Source organism: Gracilinanus agilis, chromosome 5, assembly GCF_016433145.1.
Source record: "Gracilinanus agilis isolate LMUSP501 chromosome 5, AgileGrace, whole genome shotgun sequence".
Taxonomy (NCBI): domain Eukaryota; kingdom Metazoa; phylum Chordata; class Mammalia; order Didelphimorphia; family Didelphidae; genus Gracilinanus; species Gracilinanus agilis.
In genome coordinates, this window is record NC_058134.1 from 293,755,217 (window position 1) to 293,772,511 (window position 17,295).

The 17,295-nt window shown below is 42.1% G+C and overlaps 1 protein-coding gene across 4 annotated transcripts in view; it reads left to right on the forward strand.

The window, feature by feature from the left end:
* The window catches only part of LOC123250341 (tubulin alpha-1B chain), a 92,546-nt gene extending 77,456 nt beyond the window's left edge, over positions 1-15,090 (forward strand). Inside the window, exons 1-4 of one of the 4 annotated variants that reach the window (XM_044679374.1) lie at positions 10,030-10,104; positions 11,921-12,143; positions 12,231-12,379; positions 13,559-15,090. In XM_044679374.1, the coding sequence (XP_044535309.1) occupies positions 10,102-10,104; positions 11,921-12,143; positions 12,231-12,379; positions 13,559-14,539 (1,356 nt within the window). In that variant the 5' untranslated portion in view covers positions 10,030-10,101 and the 3' untranslated portion in view covers positions 14,540-15,090. Of the gene's footprint in view, positions 1-10,029; positions 10,105-11,920; positions 12,380-13,558 lie in introns of those variants that run through there. The other 3 variants (XM_044679371.1, XM_044679373.1, XM_044679372.1) reach the window with 3 other exon arrangements.
* Positions 15,091-17,295: the final 2,205 nt, after the last annotated feature.

The following is a 17,295-nucleotide window of genomic DNA, read 5'->3' on the forward strand; positions in this document are numbered from 1 at the left end:
CCTGTCCAGGTGCCCTTACTGATTATTATTTTTATCGCATTATGATCTGAGAAGGTTACATTTATTATATCTGCTCTTTTGCATTTGTTTGCCATGATTCTATGCCCTATTACATGGTCAATCTTTGTAAATGTACCATGTGCAGCTGAAAAGAAGGTGTATTCCTTTTTGTCCCTATTTATTTTTCTCCACATATCAATTAGATCTAATTTTTCTAGGACTTCATTCATCTCTCTTACCTCTTTCTTATTTATTTTTTGGTTTGATTTATCTAGATCTGAAAGAGGAATATTTAGATCTCCCACTATTATGGTTTTACTATCTATCTCCTTCTTGAGCTCTGCCAGTTTCTCCTTTAAGAATTTGGATGCTATACCACTTGGTGCATATATATTGAGCAGTGTTATTTCCTCATTGTTTATACTGCCTTTAATCAGGATGTAATGACCTTCCCTGTCTTTTTTAATCATACCTATTTTTACTTTGGCTTTGTCAGAGATCATGATAGCCACTCCTGCCTTCTTTTTCTCATTTGATGCCCAAAAGATTTTGCTCATACCCTTAACCTTGAACTTGTGTGTGTCTACCCGCCTCATATGTGTTTCTTGTAGACAACCTATGGTAGGATTTTGGTTTCTGAACCACTCTGCTATTTGCTTCCGTTTTATGAGTGAGTTCATCCCGTTCACATTCAGAGTTACAATTGTTAGTTGTGTATTCACTGACATTTTTTGTATCCTCCCCTAGACCCACTCCTTCTTATTGCACTATTTTCTTTTATACCAGTGGTTTGCTTTCAGCCGGTATCCCTTATCCCCTCCCTTGATTGACTTCCCTTTCTGTCCCCTCCCTTGTTGTTCCCTTATTTTTGTTTTTTTTAAAGACCGAATGAATTCCCTCCCCCTTCTTCTTCCCTCCCTTTTTGGCCTCCCCACTCCCCTGCTCCCTTTGGTTTATCCCTTCTGACTTTCTCAGTAGGGTTAGATGGAGTTTTTTATCCAGATGGATAATAAAGCTACTCTTCCTTCTCCGGGTTGATTATACTGAGAGTAAGGTTTGATTATTACCTCTTAATGCTCTCTTCCTCTCCTTCTTATGGTAGTATTTATCCCCTCCCCTTCCCATGCCCTCTTTGTGTGTAATAGAATATCTTATTTTTCTTATTTACTCGGATTTTTCTTGGTGTCCCCTACTCTTCCTCCCCTCTTTCCCACCCCCCATGTCATCTTAGACCATTTAGTATCCTGTCCTCTCCCTATGAATTATTCTTCTGGTTGCTATAATAGTGAATATTATAATAGTGTATAGAGTTCACTACAGAGAATTATACCTAGCATTTCTCCACCTAGTAATACAGATACTTAGCTCTTATTTATGCCCTTAAAGAGTCAAGCTTAAAAGACTATGAGTTTTCTTTCTTTTCCCTCTGTTTCTTATTTACCTTTTCATCATCTTTCTCTTGATATCTGTGGTTGAGTGTCAAACTTTCCAATTAGTCCCGGTCTCTTTTGTGCAAAAACTTGGAATTCTTCAATTTTGTTGAATGCCCATACTTTCCCCTGAAAGTATATGGTTAGTTTCGCTGGGTAGTTCATTCGTGGCTGAAGGCCCAGTTCTCTTGCCTTTCTGAATATTGTATTCCAAGCCTTGCGTTCTTTTAGTGTTGAGGCTGCCAGATCCTGTGTGATCCTTATTGGTGCTCCTTGATATTTGAATTGTCTCTTTCTGGCTTCTTGTAAGATTTTTTCTTTGACTCGAAAGCTCTTCAATTTCGCTATTATATTTCTGGGTGTTGACTTTTCTGGGTCCAGTTTAGAGGGTGTTCTATGGATCCTTTCAATGTCTATATTGCCCTCTTGTTGTAGAACTTCAGGGCAATTTTGCTGAATAATTTCTTTGAGTATGGAGTCCATGTTTTTATTAATTTCTGCCTTTTCTGGAATACCAATGATTCTCAAGTTATCTCTTCTAGACCGGTTTTCTTGGTCTGTCACTCTCTCCTTGAGATATTTCATGTTTCCTTCTATTTTATCAGTCTTTTGACTTTGTTTTATTTGTTCTTGTTGTCTTGAGAGATCATTGGTTTCTAAATGTTCGATTCTAGCCTTTAAGGATTGGTTTTCCTTTTCAATCTGGTCATTTTTGGTCTTCAGTTGTCTTGTCTCACTTTCTAATTGCGAAATTCTGCCTTTTAAACTGTTATTTTCTTGCCAGATTTCTTCCATCTTCCTTAGCATTTCATTTTTAAACTCTTCCATAACTTGTGACCAGCTTTCATTTTTTTGGGGAGGTTTGGATTTTTGTTTTCCCTCCTCTGTTGTCTGGATTTTCTCTGTGTAGAAGTTGTCCAGTGGTCCAGAGTTTCTCTTGATGGTCTTTTTCTTCTGGATTTCCTTATTGCTGGCCATTGTTAGCCCCGCCCCTTTTCCGCTTTGTCTTTCCACTCCGGGTCTGCCTGGGCCTTGCAAGCTTGGGGGGGGGGGGCTCCGGTCTCCTTGTCCTCGGGGTCAGGCCTCCTGGTAGTTCCCGGTCTGCCCCTCTGCCCGAGGTTCCTTCAGCAGTCTTTGGGGCTGCTTCCACAGCCGTGCTCCGGTCTGCACCGGGTCCTCACTGGAGGTCCAAGCCTGGGCTGGAGATCGTTATTCAAGCCTAGGGCACTGCCTTTGCCTGCGCTGCTGCTCTTAGGGCCCTGCCCCTGAGGCGATGCCTTCAGAGCTTGGGAAAGGCCGAGTTTTAGGGGCCTTTGTCCCGGCCGGAGGCGGTGCCTTCACCCACGTGGGCGCTCAGGGAAAGTCCCAGCCACCTGGGGTCCCTCGTCTTGCAGCGCACAGGTACGGGCTCAGGGGCTGCCAGTGATTTTCTGGTTGCCCCAGTCCTGTTTACCGGCTTGTGTGGTGTGGGGGGTGGGGGAGGGGCTTCTTCCTCTCGTGTTTTAGTGTGAACTGTTTCACCCCTTTAAAGTGTGGAAATGCCCCGATTCTGCGTACCTTCAATGCTGCGCCCTGTTGTGGGGTTCCTTCGTTCCTCTGGACTCGTTTTTATTTCCCCTTGAGGGGTTCTGTGTGGTTCGGTCAGGAGAGATTGAGCAGCTGCTCCTTACTCTGCCGCCATCTTAACCGGAAGTCTATAATCCACCTCAGAGCATCCTTTTAACCAATCCCCTAAAAGAGAAAGAATAAGGAGATAATCCAGGAAAACAGCATAAATACATAAAGGAGGAAGAAAAAACAAAGAAATAATTTAAGGAAGAAGAAAAATGGAAGAAATAGTAAAAAAAGGGGACAAACATTTTTAAAGTTCATGAAAAAGCAAATTAAAATCAGGTCAAGAGAGAATGAAAGGGACATCTAGGTGGCTGAGTGAATAGGGTACTAGATCTGGAGAGAGAAGGTTCTGAGTTTAAATATGGCCTCACATACTTCCTAGCTGTGTGACCCTGGACAAGTCTCTTAACCCTACTTGTCTAGCCTTTACTGCTCTTTTGCTTTGAAACAGATATTTAGTATTAATTCTAAGTCAGAGGGTAAAGGAAGAGAGAGGGGAGAGAGAGAGAGAGAGAAAGAGAGAGTGAGAGAGAGAGAGAGAATTAAAGAGAAATCAGAATAAGAAAAAAGAGAAAAGGTTCAGGGTTAAAGTAATTTTTTAATGTCCCCCCAGTCATTATAAAGTGTCTCCAGATCATCAGTTCTCCTTTCAGTCTGGCCCTGAGATTATCTTCCTTCAAGGAAACAATTCCTGTGGTGAACGGCCTTCCATCCCCAACACAACCAATAGCCAGCCTTGGATCCTGGCCCAAGAGTCCTGGGAACAGTAGCTTATCCATGAACTAGATATATGACCAGTCTTATTTCCAGCCTTCATCTAGGAAAACAACATTTATGAAGATGTGACCTTGCAACTTATTCTTCAGGTTCACAACCCCCACCTCCTCAGCACCTATTGCAGCTGCAGCCAAGAAAATTCTGAACACTAAAGTCCTTGGAGCTATCAAATGGTTCAATGCCAGAAAATGATATATTAATGGAACTGATACTAAAAAAAAATACATTTACCATCTGCCTTACTGCTGTACCCTAAGGACCCCTGGATCTTTCCATCTGACTTGCAGCTGAAACTATATATGCTGTATCCATGCTGAGAGCAGGGAATATCTTAATTTTGTTTTTGCATCTCCATTACCCAAGACAGTACTTTCCATGTCATTAGTTTTAGGTGTTTATTTGTTTGTTTTGCAAGTTCAACAGAACATTTAGATTCCTTTGAATTCTATTGAATTAATGTCATGATATAGGTGGGAAAGAATACAGAATTTGGGAGCACAGGATTTGGACCTAACTCCTCAATCTAATCTTACAGGTCAGTCAGTCCTTAATAAATAATTTTTTATTTGTTCATTTGTAGCCTGACAACATTAGTTACAAAAAATCAGGAAAAAGATAATGTAGGAGTAATATAGTAAGAACAATATCCTAACTCCTGCTCCCATGAAAGTAAAGCTAATTTCTACTTAAAAGGTTCTGAAACCATCCTCACTGAAAACAATCTTTGGGGATTCTAAAAGTTCAGACTATTGACATCATTTCCTGGCTACTTGAGTAAATAGCTAGGAGTTGCTGTGGACCTTCTTTGATGACTGGCACCTTTGCTCAACTGAATCAACATGGGGTGTCCTTGTTGAATATTCTCCTGCCATAGCTATTTGTTATATCTCTTTGTTAGCTATTGAATCACCTAGGAGTGTCTCACTTTGTTCCAAGATCAAACATAAACTACCAGAGGATTGGTCTGAGTCAGACCCAGTCCAGCACAAGAGTGTAGGCAATAATTCTGCATCTCATGTTCATCTGTTAGAAACCCAAGGGCCCAGAAAATTTCTACAGAGGGAGACTAACCAAGGAATGGGATACGCCATGAGAGCCAAGATACCTGTGCCCAACCTTCTATGAGACAGAGAGAGGACAGAAAAAAATTGTACTTCCCTATGTGAAATCTGAGACATTTATATGGCTCAATGGACAGAGTGCTGGGCTTGGAGTCAGGAAGATCTGAATTCAAATCCATTTCCAGACACAAGATAATGTGACCCTGGGCAAATCACTTACCCTCTGTTTGCCTTAATCCACTGGAGAAGGAAATGGCAAACCATTCCAGTATCTTTGCCAAGAAAACTCCAAGGACTGTATGATCCCCAGGGTCGTGAAGAATCAGACATGACTGAACAACAACAAATGTGAGATCTGGATGGGATATCTTAGAAGACAAAGAAGGAAGCAATCTGTATGTGTCAGCATCCAAGGTTGATATCCTCTCTTCCTTTCAATGACCTTGGATTAGGCCTTCCTGGTTGCCTGGCTGCCATTAGAGCAATCAGAGTAAGTGACTGGATTGTGATTGCTATGGCTTCCGTGAAATTAAGTGAAATGACTTGGCCATTGGCTGTGGCCTGATGCCACTGCTGCAGTCAGAGATGTGAGCAGTCAGTGAGTGAAATGACAAGAAACCAGCACTGTAGGAAAGATTGTTAAGGATAATACATAGAGAAAAAATAAAACAGATTGTACTGAGGATATATGTGGTTTGGGAATTGAGGATAATGATGAGCAAATAAAGAGACCCAAATTAATATTGTAATGATTGCAAAAAATTTTGGAATCAAACATTATGACTTCTTATAGTTGTTGTTTTTTTTAACACTAAAAGACATATGGCACAGAAGGCAGGCCCAATTCAGAAATCATCAACTGATTTTTGTAGTTTTTATTTATTCTCTGCCATAACTCTAAATTCCCATTCTTCTAAAAAGAAAAAGCTGTGACACTTTCCCCCTTCAATCACCTAGCTGCCCAAATCTAGCTCTGCAGCTTTCTCCTCTCCTCATGATCATATTCGAGAAACCTCACTTACTTATTCTGGCTTGCACTAGATTTGGCTTCATTTTTTGACAGGCCTTTCCCTGTTGGCTAGTATCAAATATGACTCTGCAATCTGATGTTTTAAAAACAAGACACAGTGCTGTGCTTCTCTCCCATTTCTGAATCCTTATGATTATGTGGTTTCCTCTTTGGGGGGGAAAAGGAGGGTTGAACACAGAAACACAAAGAGTTTGGTGTAAAAATACACTAAACTCAACAACCAACCAAGGATGATGAAGTAGAAGGGAATTAAGCTGGGGAAATAGGAAAATAAAATTGAGAATAGTCAGAAGCAAATCAAACTTTAACTTTGGTGGGCAGATGATAAAGGGGGCCCCTTCTTCGTTGTAGAGAACAATGTGGATAAGAGAATATGATGAAGCAAAATTAAGAATCATAGTCATGAATATGAATGAGATGAAGTCATCCATTAAAGGCAAGAGGATAAAAGAATAGAATTAATAATGTTTTTTATAAGAAATACATTTGAAACAGAAATGTTTATGCAGAGTTAAAATGAAGGGCTTAGAGAAATTTTTTATGCTTTAAGAAGATTTTTAAAAGCAGTAATAACAATTATAATCCCATATAGACAAGACTAAAAATAATTGCTGTTTTTAAAAAAAGGCAGGAAAACTACATTATTCTTACATATAAAACAGATCATTAGTGTGTGTATGCTTAAGGGCACAGATGGTGCAATGGATAGATCCATGGGCCTGTTATCAGGAAGACCTGAGTTCACATTTGACCTCAGACACTTACTAAACTTGTAATTCTGGGCAAGTCACTTAAACACTAGTTTCCTCTAATTTTAGTTTTTCTTTAGTTTCCTCATCTGTAAAATGAGGGTAATGATGATATCTACTTCCCAAGGTTGTGAGGATCAAATAAAATAATGGTAAAATATTTAGTACACTCTGACAAATAGCACAATATAAATGTTAGCTATTATTATACCAAATGACATTGATTATGAGTACTTGAAATACCTTTTGAGGTTTTCTTGGGAAAGATACTGGAGTTGTTTGCTTTTTCCTTCTCCAGCTCAAATTACAGATGAAGAAACGGAGACAAACAGGATTATGTGACTTGCCCAGGGTCATACAGCTAGTAAATGTTTGAGGTCAGATTTCAATTCAGGTCTTCCTGACTCCAGGCCCCTTTGTCCACTTTATCACCTAGCCACTCATCTGGAAATTAGTGGTTGGTAATAATAGATAATTTCATCCAGAAAAACAAAACCACTGAGAAAAGAAGACTAAAATTTTTGGAATAGAGCAAAATGTATTTCTTTAAAGACTTCCCTCAACAAAAGTGTTTGAGTAAGGCAACTAAAAAAAATAAACCTGATGTTACCACTTCCCCTGCCTCCTGCAGCCTCTGAATATTTTGTAAAATAACTTAACCCCATCCCCTTTCTTTTGCTGTACCTCCAGAACCTTCCTAGCCTTCTCTATGGACTTTTTACAAAAACAATTTAGGTAACAGCTTCATGAGGCTGTGCCTTCCATGAGATTTTCTCCCTGATAAAATGTATCACCCCGTGCAGGGGCAATCTTCCGCCTGGTGCTGTATGTTGACCTTAGATTGCAATTTACTCTCCAGGATTAAAGAATCTTTGTTGTAGCTACTTTGGTAATCTTTAATTCAGATTGATACAACTTTGAAAGTTTATACAACTTTGAAACTTTTTAAATCTGATTGACACAATGAATAACCACAATGAACAACCACAATTTTAGAAGTTTCATGATAAGATAGGCTACCCACCTCCTGATAGAGAGGTAATGGATTCAGAGGGAAGACTGAGACTTTTTTTTGACAAATTTAAATTAGGGAATTTATTTTGCTTGACTATACATGTTTGTAACAGATTTTGCATTTCTTGCTTTCTTGATGAGGTGGGAGGAGAATGGAAGGGAGAAAAGGCAGCTCTTAATTTGAAAAAAGAATTAAAAGCAATATTTCATTATTTCACAGCCAACCCTTTTTTCAATGTTTAAAGGGAAAGAATGTTTGGGCAAGATCCTGGAGCTGATAGATAGGATGGGATTGATAGCATGAGTAAAGAGATTGTTCTTAACCATTTCTGTCTCAGAAACTGGGGAACAAAAAGACTAAAGATATAGAGGATCTTGTGGTATGGAAAAGAAATGAGGGAGCTCATGAAAATGACCTCATTTTCTCAGCAAAAATAGTAACAAAAAATATTTGCTGAGAGAGACTATAGATATAATGTTGGAGGCTGCATTCCAAAAAACCATCTATATTTTTATTGTACAGTACTGTGCTCTCTCTCTCTCTCTCTCTCTCTCTCTCTCTCTCTCTCTCTCTCTCTCTCTCTCCCTCTTTTCCTCCTTTCCTCCCCCAACTCCTGCCCCTCTGCTAGGAGCTCCTTAGGCCTACCGCTATTCCCCCACCAAAAAACTCCAAACCCTTAGAAAATATCAAAACCTCCAAATGAAAGCAGGAGGGAGTCTGGAAGAGACTGTCACTGTCACTTTTAGACCTAGATGAGGACATAAGGATAGACAAGATAGGAATATTCCAGTCCTAGTCACCCAGAAACTGAACTAAATTCAAACATGTCAGCAGTTCCACAGAATTCTATTCTAAAATGATAAGAGAGTAGCTCAGTGGATTGAGAGTCAGGCCTAAAGATGGGAGGTCCTGGGTTCAAATTTGACCTCAGACCACTTCCTAGCTATGTGACTCTGGGCAAGTCACTTAAACCCCATTGCCTAGCCCTTACCACCAATAAACAGTATTGATTCTAAGGCGAAAAGTAAGAGTTTTTAAAGAAAGATAAATAAAATGATAAGAGATAATGAGATATCTTAGAGGTTACATTTGGAGCTCCCATCTGACCCAAAGCCAATGATATACACATGGAATATGCATTTCAACCAATCAGCAAGCATTTATTAAGCTAGTATTACGTGCCAAGCATTAGGCTAAGAAGGCAAAAATAGTCCCTGCCCTCAAGGAGTTTACCTTCTAATGTGGGAGGCAAAAAGTAAATGATTATGTACACATGAGAGTAAATGGAAAGTAGCCAAAGAAGGATAGGCAACTGGGTGGGGAAACAGAGGAAGAGGATACTGTTGGAGTTGAATCTTTAAAGAAGGCAGAGAATCTAAAAGGTGGAGATAATGAAGAGAGAACATTCCCAGCACGGAAAAGAGCCAGTTTTGCACAAAGATTTGGAGATGGAAGATGGCAGTTTTATATATGAGGACCTGGTCTATATGGATGGATTTAGAATGTGTGAAAGGATCTAAAGCCTAAGAACCCTAGAACAGTAAGGAATCGGCATGCAGAAAGATTTAAATGCCAAACAAAAAAACCTCACATTTTATCTGGAAATTACTGGGGTTTACTGAGTGGGGTTAAGTGGGCCTGGATTGGGAGGAGGGATTTAGACACAGGATTTAGCACACTGCATGGCTCTGCGGCTGTCTTTGGGCCTCAGGATGGCGTTCTTTCAGCACTAGGCACGGTGTCTAAAATTTCCAACTAAGCATTGGTCTGTGGAGATCTTGTTTGGGGGTGAGGGCAGTAGGGAGAAAGTGTTAACTGTGATGCAAGACGGGAGAGAGCCTGTGGAAATGGGGTCCGACAGATGAACAACTACCTGGGAGAGGATTATATTCACATATATTGTTGGTTTAGCAGCCGTTTCTTCCCTCGGTGTGGGCTTCTCAGATGGCTGACGTTTAGGCCCTTCTGAGTTCAGTGTCTGAGGGCAGTGTGCTTATGGAGTCGGGGTTTCCAGTGGTTGCTTGCTTGGTGCTTTTTATTGGGATTTCTGAGCCACCATGAAGGAATTAAGCACCCCAAGATCTTGAAAGGAGGGCGCCTCCCTTCATCATAGCCAGGAATGGGGGGGTGGATCACTGTTCCAGTTCGAGGGCTCGGGGCGGGGTTCCCCCGCCGCAGCAGCCGGGGCTGCTCTGCCCGGGAAAGGGGGGGGGGGACAGCGCAGGCCCAGCCCCCCAGAAGGAGGGGCTGGGCAGTGTGGCCGGTTTGTCCCCGCCCTTCCCCGGAGCTGCTACTTAAGTGGCTCCCGCACCTCCCTCCACTCAGTGTGTTACTTACCTCGACTCTTAGCTTGTCGGGGGCTGTAACGAGAACCCGGGGATCCCTGTTCCTGCCGTCGCAGCCGCTGCTTAACCCATTAACCATCATGGTGAGTGGGCAGGGCTATTCAGGGCTGGGCTAGGATCGGATGGGGAGCACGAGGGCTGGGAGCTCAGGCCAGGGGGCCTCCAGCACTTCCAAAGCCAGGGGGCAAAAAGATGGGGGTAAGGACAGCGAATGGAGGGAGGGATGAGGCTGGGGAATGTTAGGTTGGGATTCCGGGCTAGGGCAAACGGTTGGGTTGGACTAAGGGAAAGAGAAGGAGGGTGGCCCCATTTGCAGGCTCAGACTTCTTGCGTGGGACCGCAATGCAGCGTGGAGCCAGCCTCCCCAGCCCCCTGACTTGGATGGAAAGGTGGGGCGCGCGCTCTTTCCGCCCCGGCCACTGGCTGCAGTATCTCTTCCCGCGCGCGCCCAGACCGACGCCCTCCTTCTTTTTCCCTCCCCCTCCCTCTCGCGCGCGCCTGCAGAGGTCGTCTTCGCGCCTCTGCTTCCGCAGTCTCCCCGCGCTTTCAGGCGGGGGCGGGAAGAGCCAGGCAGACAAAACCTGCCACACGTCCGCGAGCACGCGGCCAGTCTGCGTAAAGCGCGCACCCGCCCGCCCGGGTACCAGCCTCCCCTCCCAAAGACTGCGGTTCTGCAAGACTGCAGAGGCGCGAGCCCGGGAGGGGAAGTCCCGCCCCTAGCTTAGGGAGAGGTGGCTTGCTTTTTCAACTTTTAAAAAACTTAAGCTAATGAAAAATAACGTCGATGGCTTGGCAAGGCCCAAGCAGGATTAGGGTCACGCAGCCTTTCCAGGCCACCCTTGGAAAGACAATAGCATCTAATGGCAGCATGGCCATCTGTTCCTCCCTGACCCGGCCTCCCTAGCTTCCGCTGGGCTAGGCTGGGCTAGGAATGCGCGTGGGAGCAGGTGGTGGGAGGGGAGGGCAGAGGCGGGAGGAGTCAGGGATTTTCAGAGCAGAAATCGGATCTGGCTCCAGATCTGGGCCGAAGATAATCCCCTGCTGCGCTCAAGACAGATGTGGAGGGGCTGAACTGAGCAGAACTTCCCCCGGAGAGGTGGGGAGGGGCCGATGCAGCCTCTGCAGACGTGGACAGCCGCAGTTGTCCAGTATCCAGTCTAGGGGGGAGGGAGCCAGGCAGGCAGGCAGGCAGGCAGGCAGGCAGGCAGGCGCAATTGCTGCTGTGGTCTAAATAGCGCCTTCATTCTTCTCTCTTCCCCTTCCCCCACCCAGTCTGAGGGCCAGATATTTCCTCTTTGCAATTCTAGACTTGCTTCCTGTCTGTGCTAGTTGCTGCTCAAAAATCTGGCCTTCCGTTGAAGAGAAAGGAGGCTGGACATGTGCTGCACAGGCAGGAAGCAGTGACTAAGCTCGCCTGAAACTTACAGGCTAGCAGAGAGGGTGCTAAGAAAATGCCAGTCTAGTCTCGCCTTTAAAAAAAGAATTATTGTATGGGAACCGCAGTGGGGATGCTGATTCCAATATGAAGCCAAAAGGAGAGCCCCCTATTTAGTTAAAATGAAAGAAATGGTAGTAATTGGCCCTTAATTCTTTGTAGGTGGGCTTGTTGATGTCTTATGAATGAAATCCTAGATGGTTCCAGACAACTCTGATTTGGTGAAATGAAGCCAAAATTGATTTTGCCCCTTCCCTGCCATATAAATTTTCATAATACGACTACTTTCAATACTACTTGTTGTTGGGGTTTTTTTAAGCCCATGGAAAGTTAAAATGTTTTACAAAAGCAATTAATTATGAGAGAAACTTTGGAAACCTTGGGGCTGAAATCAAGAGCCATGTAGATTTTTCTATTATATGAGATCTATTACAAAGTTGACTTTCTCTACTCTTGTTACACAGCGCGAGTGTATCTCCATCCATGTTGGCCAGGCTGGTGTCCAGATTGGCAATGCCTGCTGGGAGTTGTACTGTCTGGAACATGGTATCCAGCCTGATGGGCAGATGCCAAGTGACAAGACCATTGGAGGAGGAGACGACTCCTTCAACACCTTCTTCAGCGAAACGGGGGCTGGCAAACATGTCCCCCGAGCAGTGTTCGTAGATCTAGAACCAACTGTCATTGGTAGGTCTGGCTATAGCAATAAAGGCCCCCTCATATGTCATTTATTTCTTTCCCATCCCTATAACCATGTTTATGTCTATCTTCTAGATGAAGTTCGTACTGGAACTTACCGTCAGCTCTTTCATCCTGAACAGCTGATCACTGGCAAGGAAGATGCTGCCAATAACTATGCCCGTGGGCACTACACTATTGGCAAGGAAATCATTGACCTTGTTCTAGACAGGATTCGGAAACTGGTAAGTATAAAAATAATAGAAAAACAAATTTTAATCCTAATAGTTATGGTGGACCAAGGGTGGAGAAACTTGGCTATTTTAGGAATTATTTGTGGTTGTACAGGGAAGTGAATTCTTAGAATAATCATTCAGCAATCAGCCTGAACAATTATTTCAAATCTCACTATAAAAGATGTGCAGGTGGAAAATTTGCCACACCTGAGCTACATTCCCAGCATCCTTTTACATTACATCCTCATTTGATGTACAGGGGCTTAAGAGATAAATTTGGCTGAGACCCACGCTGTGGGCTCTTTTTGGGCTTTGCTTTGGTTAAAGGATGGCAGGTGTGGGTCTCTGGCTCTGTGCTCTGCTCCCTTGGCTGAAGGAATCTCTTTCCCTCTCATTTTTGTTATAATTAAATCCTTTAATTTAAAATATCAGGAGTATTTATTCATTTTTACTTCATCACCACCTGCTCCCTCTATTAACCCCCTTGGTGTTTATCTACCTGTTTCATACTCCTACAATTTTTGGCAACCACGAAGGGATAGAATTTCTTCTCCTGCCGTGGTCTCCCTTCTCCCTCCAGAAAACATTTCAGAGCTTTCCCAGACTCATTGCCTACACCTGCACAAAGGTAACCTAGACAACTGTACTAAAATTACCTTCTTTAAGGATAAGACTGTAATTCTTGTCCACTATTGCTGACAACTCTCCAGTCAAAGTCTATAGACAGGTAAGCATTAAACCTGATTTAGGCACAAATTAAACAATATTCCTGTGAGGCTGCTCTAGAAAGAAGGAATATCTTTCAGTATTATGGCCTGTTGATTGAGACCAGCTAAAGATTGAGAAAGCAACATTTCTCTTTATCTACTTCTAGATTGCTAGGAATTTTAACCACGGGTAGACAGATGTAGTTGCCATCCCTCAGACACCTCTCTGAAGGAAATTAGAGACATTGGCTTGTTTGTAGCTAATAGTTCCTTTAATAAACTCAATAAATTGGGATAGGTTTAGGTCTACTGATGATATGGACCTGACTCAGTAGACTGGGGCTGCTTCAGTTTGAGTTGAGATATTTCTTCACATACTCCATAATGTAAAGCTTATAGTTTTGGTAGCAGGAAATAAAAACAAAGCAAATGAAAACTGTACAAAATAACTGATTCTTGCTATCGTTTTCCTTTCTAACAGGCTGATCAGTGCACAGGTCTTCAAGGCTTCTTGGTTTTCCACAGCTTTGGTGGTGGGACTGGCTCTGGTTTCACCTCTCTGCTGATGGAAAGGCTGTCTGTTGATTATGGCAAGAAGTCCAAGCTGGAATTCTCCATTTACCCAGCCCCACAGGTTTCCACTGCTGTAGTTGAGCCCTACAACTCCATTCTGACCACTCACACCACCCTGGAGCACTCTGATTGTGCCTTCATGGTAGACAATGAGGCTATCTATGACATCTGTCGCAGAAATCTCGATATTGAACGCCCAACCTACACTAATCTGAATCGCCTTATTAGTCAAATTGTGTCCTCCATCACTGCCTCTCTGAGATTTGATGGTGCCCTGAATGTGGATCTGACAGAATTCCAGACCAACTTGGTGCCCTACCCCCGAATCCATTTCCCCCTGGCCACCTATGCCCCGGTCATCTCTGCTGAGAAAGCCTACCATGAGCAGCTTTCTGTAGCAGAGATCACCAATGCTTGCTTTGAGCCTGCCAACCAGATGGTGAAATGTGACCCTCGCCACGGTAAATACATGGCTTGCTGCCTGCTGTACCGTGGGGATGTGGTTCCCAAAGATGTCAATGCCGCCATTGCTACCATCAAGACAAAGCGTAGCATCCAGTTTGTGGATTGGTGCCCAACTGGCTTCAAGGTTGGCATCAATTACCAGCCTCCCACTGTGGTTCCTGGTGGTGACCTGGCCAAGGTACAGAGGGCTGTGTGCATGCTGAGCAACACCACAGCCATTGCTGAGGCCTGGGCTCGCCTGGACCACAAGTTTGATCTGATGTATGCCAAGCGTGCCTTTGTTCACTGGTATGTGGGGGAGGGCATGGAGGAAGGAGAGTTCTCTGAGGCACGGGAGGATATGGCAGCCCTGGAGAAGGATTATGAGGAGGTTGGTGTGGATTCTGTTGAAGGAGAAGGTGAAGAGGAAGGAGAAGAGTACTAGTTCCCCCTGCCATACTACTCTGCAGCATGTTTCATCCAAAATTCATCAGCTTAAACACGCTTAGCTTACCTGTTAGGCGACTGTTTAGAAAGGTACCATGATGGATCAGGAATAAAGAATGAGAAAGGTCAGACTTGTAGACTACCAAAAAATCTGTATCTCTATTCAGCATGAAAAATGACATCAAGAAAATTCTCAATAGACATGGCTAGCACTGAAAAACATCATGAGAAGAAATTGATTATATTTCAATGGTAGGAAGTGACTCCTTAATGATGTGGAGATAATTCTTGAATCAGCTGTATCAGTATGGTCAGATCACAGACTAGTTTGACAAAGAACAAAGTATGAAGATGGGAAAAAATAAGAATTGAGAACAGGATTAAAAGAAAGAAGGTATCATGGTGGTATGAAGGCAACCTTGATAGTACAGCTAGCGATATGGTTAGTTTGTCTACACTGTCAAAACTGTGATCATGTCTAAGTTTTCCATGTGTGTCTGTAAAATTTCCATCATGTCTATGAAATTAAAGGCTTTAAGAAAAAATGCAGTCCTGACTTCTGTCCAGTGTTTTAAATGGCATATTATGTCTCAAAAGTGTGCTGGGCCATTCCCTATTCTCTGAATGCTCCTACCAATATAACTTTTAAATACTGACGAGTGATGCTAGTTTTATAGGTTGCCTGGCTCCTGGAGGGAAGATGTGCTCTCTTGCAGTCTTAACCATTTGAGATGACCTGTAATATAGAGAAAGGAAAACAGGACAAGTCTTGTTTTTGTCATGAACTAGCTGAGGCCATAACAATCTCCTAGTGCTTTTCAGTTTCCCTCTGAAAAATAAGCATTGTGGTGAATATTAGCAGATGCCAAAAAGATATAGGTTTATTAAGAGTTCCAGTCTCACAATAAAGCCAGATTCTCGTTAGCAACCCAAGACCCTGAGCTTTGTGAGTGGCCTTGTATGCCCCAAAACTTATGCTAAAGATACAATCATTTTTATCAGGTATTCATAATTCCCCAACAATCCAGATATATCTATATGGGTGTGTTTGAACCACAATTTCACATAATAGAGAAAAGAGATGTCAGAACACTATACCTGCTGTGTAATTTTAGAAATAGGTTCTTTCAGAATTATGCTTACATGATTAAGATACAGATAGGATTGTATCTTGATTATTTTTAGAAAAAAAAAAGATTTATGCTCACAAAATAAATTAGGAAAAACTGTGAGGTAGGGGATTTCACATTCAAAGCATTGAACCTAAATGAACTCAATGTCCCTTAGATTTTATCTTAATGGAGATTATACTGCCAAAACATGGGTAAGTAGGTCATTCTTTGCTTCATACTATCAATCTCTTGAGAGGTGGCCCTTACACCCAAACTATTTGTGCCCTTGATATCTTACATCTTTGAGAGCTTGCCTCTTCAAACTCCTACTTTTTACAAACATCTCATTAAAAAAAAACAAACCACCTTTTGACATTATTAACCCTTAAAGCTATCTCCCAGTACTTCTATTTCATAGACAAACTTTTTAAAAATTTAATTGTACTTCCCACTTGCATAATGTCTTTCAATCCCAACATTCAAATTACTTCTGGCTAAAATTACCAGGGATCACAATTACTAATTAGGATGACCTTTTCTCACCCTTAATTCTTGACCTCTGATTTCTGACATAATGATCTCTTTCCCCTCTAGTGGCTTCCTGACATCCCTCACCTTCCCAACCATTCTTAACCCTAACCCTAAATCATTCCATGTCTCTTTAGATGATCTTAGCTCTCTTGGATTAATTCCTCCTTTTTTAAATAAAAATTCATTTCTTTAAACAAGCAACCAAAAAACTCTTACCTTCTGTCTTAGAATCTATACTGGTTCCAAGGCAGAAGAGTATTAAGGGCTAGGCAACTGGGATTAAATGACTAGGGACACATAGCTAGGAAGTGTCTGATGTCAGATTTGAACCCAAATCCTGACTCCAGTTCTTGGCACTCTAACCACTGAACCAGCTAGCTGCCCCTGGATTCATTTATTTATTTGCAGATGACCCCTAACTAATCCTGTCTTAATCTTTCTGATGAGCTCAAGTCATTTTAATATTTTCAGGTTGAGATGTCTCCCTCTCTCCCAATCCTGCATCAGAGAAGATTGATAGATATCATATACTACATTCTTCCGTAATCGATTCTTTCTCCAGAGATGCATAACATTTGCCTTTCTTAAGTCATATACACACACTCACATATATATGTATGATATATTATACATGTGTATGTAATGTTATACCTGTATCATGTATAATTTCCATAGTTGATTTGAATGTTCACATTCACAGTTGCTCTTCAAACAATATTGCTGTTACTGTATGCAACATTTTTTTGGCTCTGCTCATTTTACTCTATTATTTCATGCAAGTTTTTCCATGTTTTTCTAAAACCAACTTGCTCATAATTTCTTGTAACACAATACTTTTCCATCATAATCACATAAGCACAATTCCTTAATTGATGGTCATGCCCTTAATTTCCAGTTCTTTGCCAACACAAAAAGAGTTGCACTAAATATTTTTGAACATGTAAATAGGTTCTTTTCCCTTTTCCCCTAAGCATTTTGGGAAATAGAGCTAATAGTGGCATTGCTAGATCAAAGAGTATATACACATTTATAAAACTTTGGGCATAATTAGTGTATAATATATTAATGTCCCCATTTTTCTTCATTCCCTCCAACATTTGTCATTTTCTCA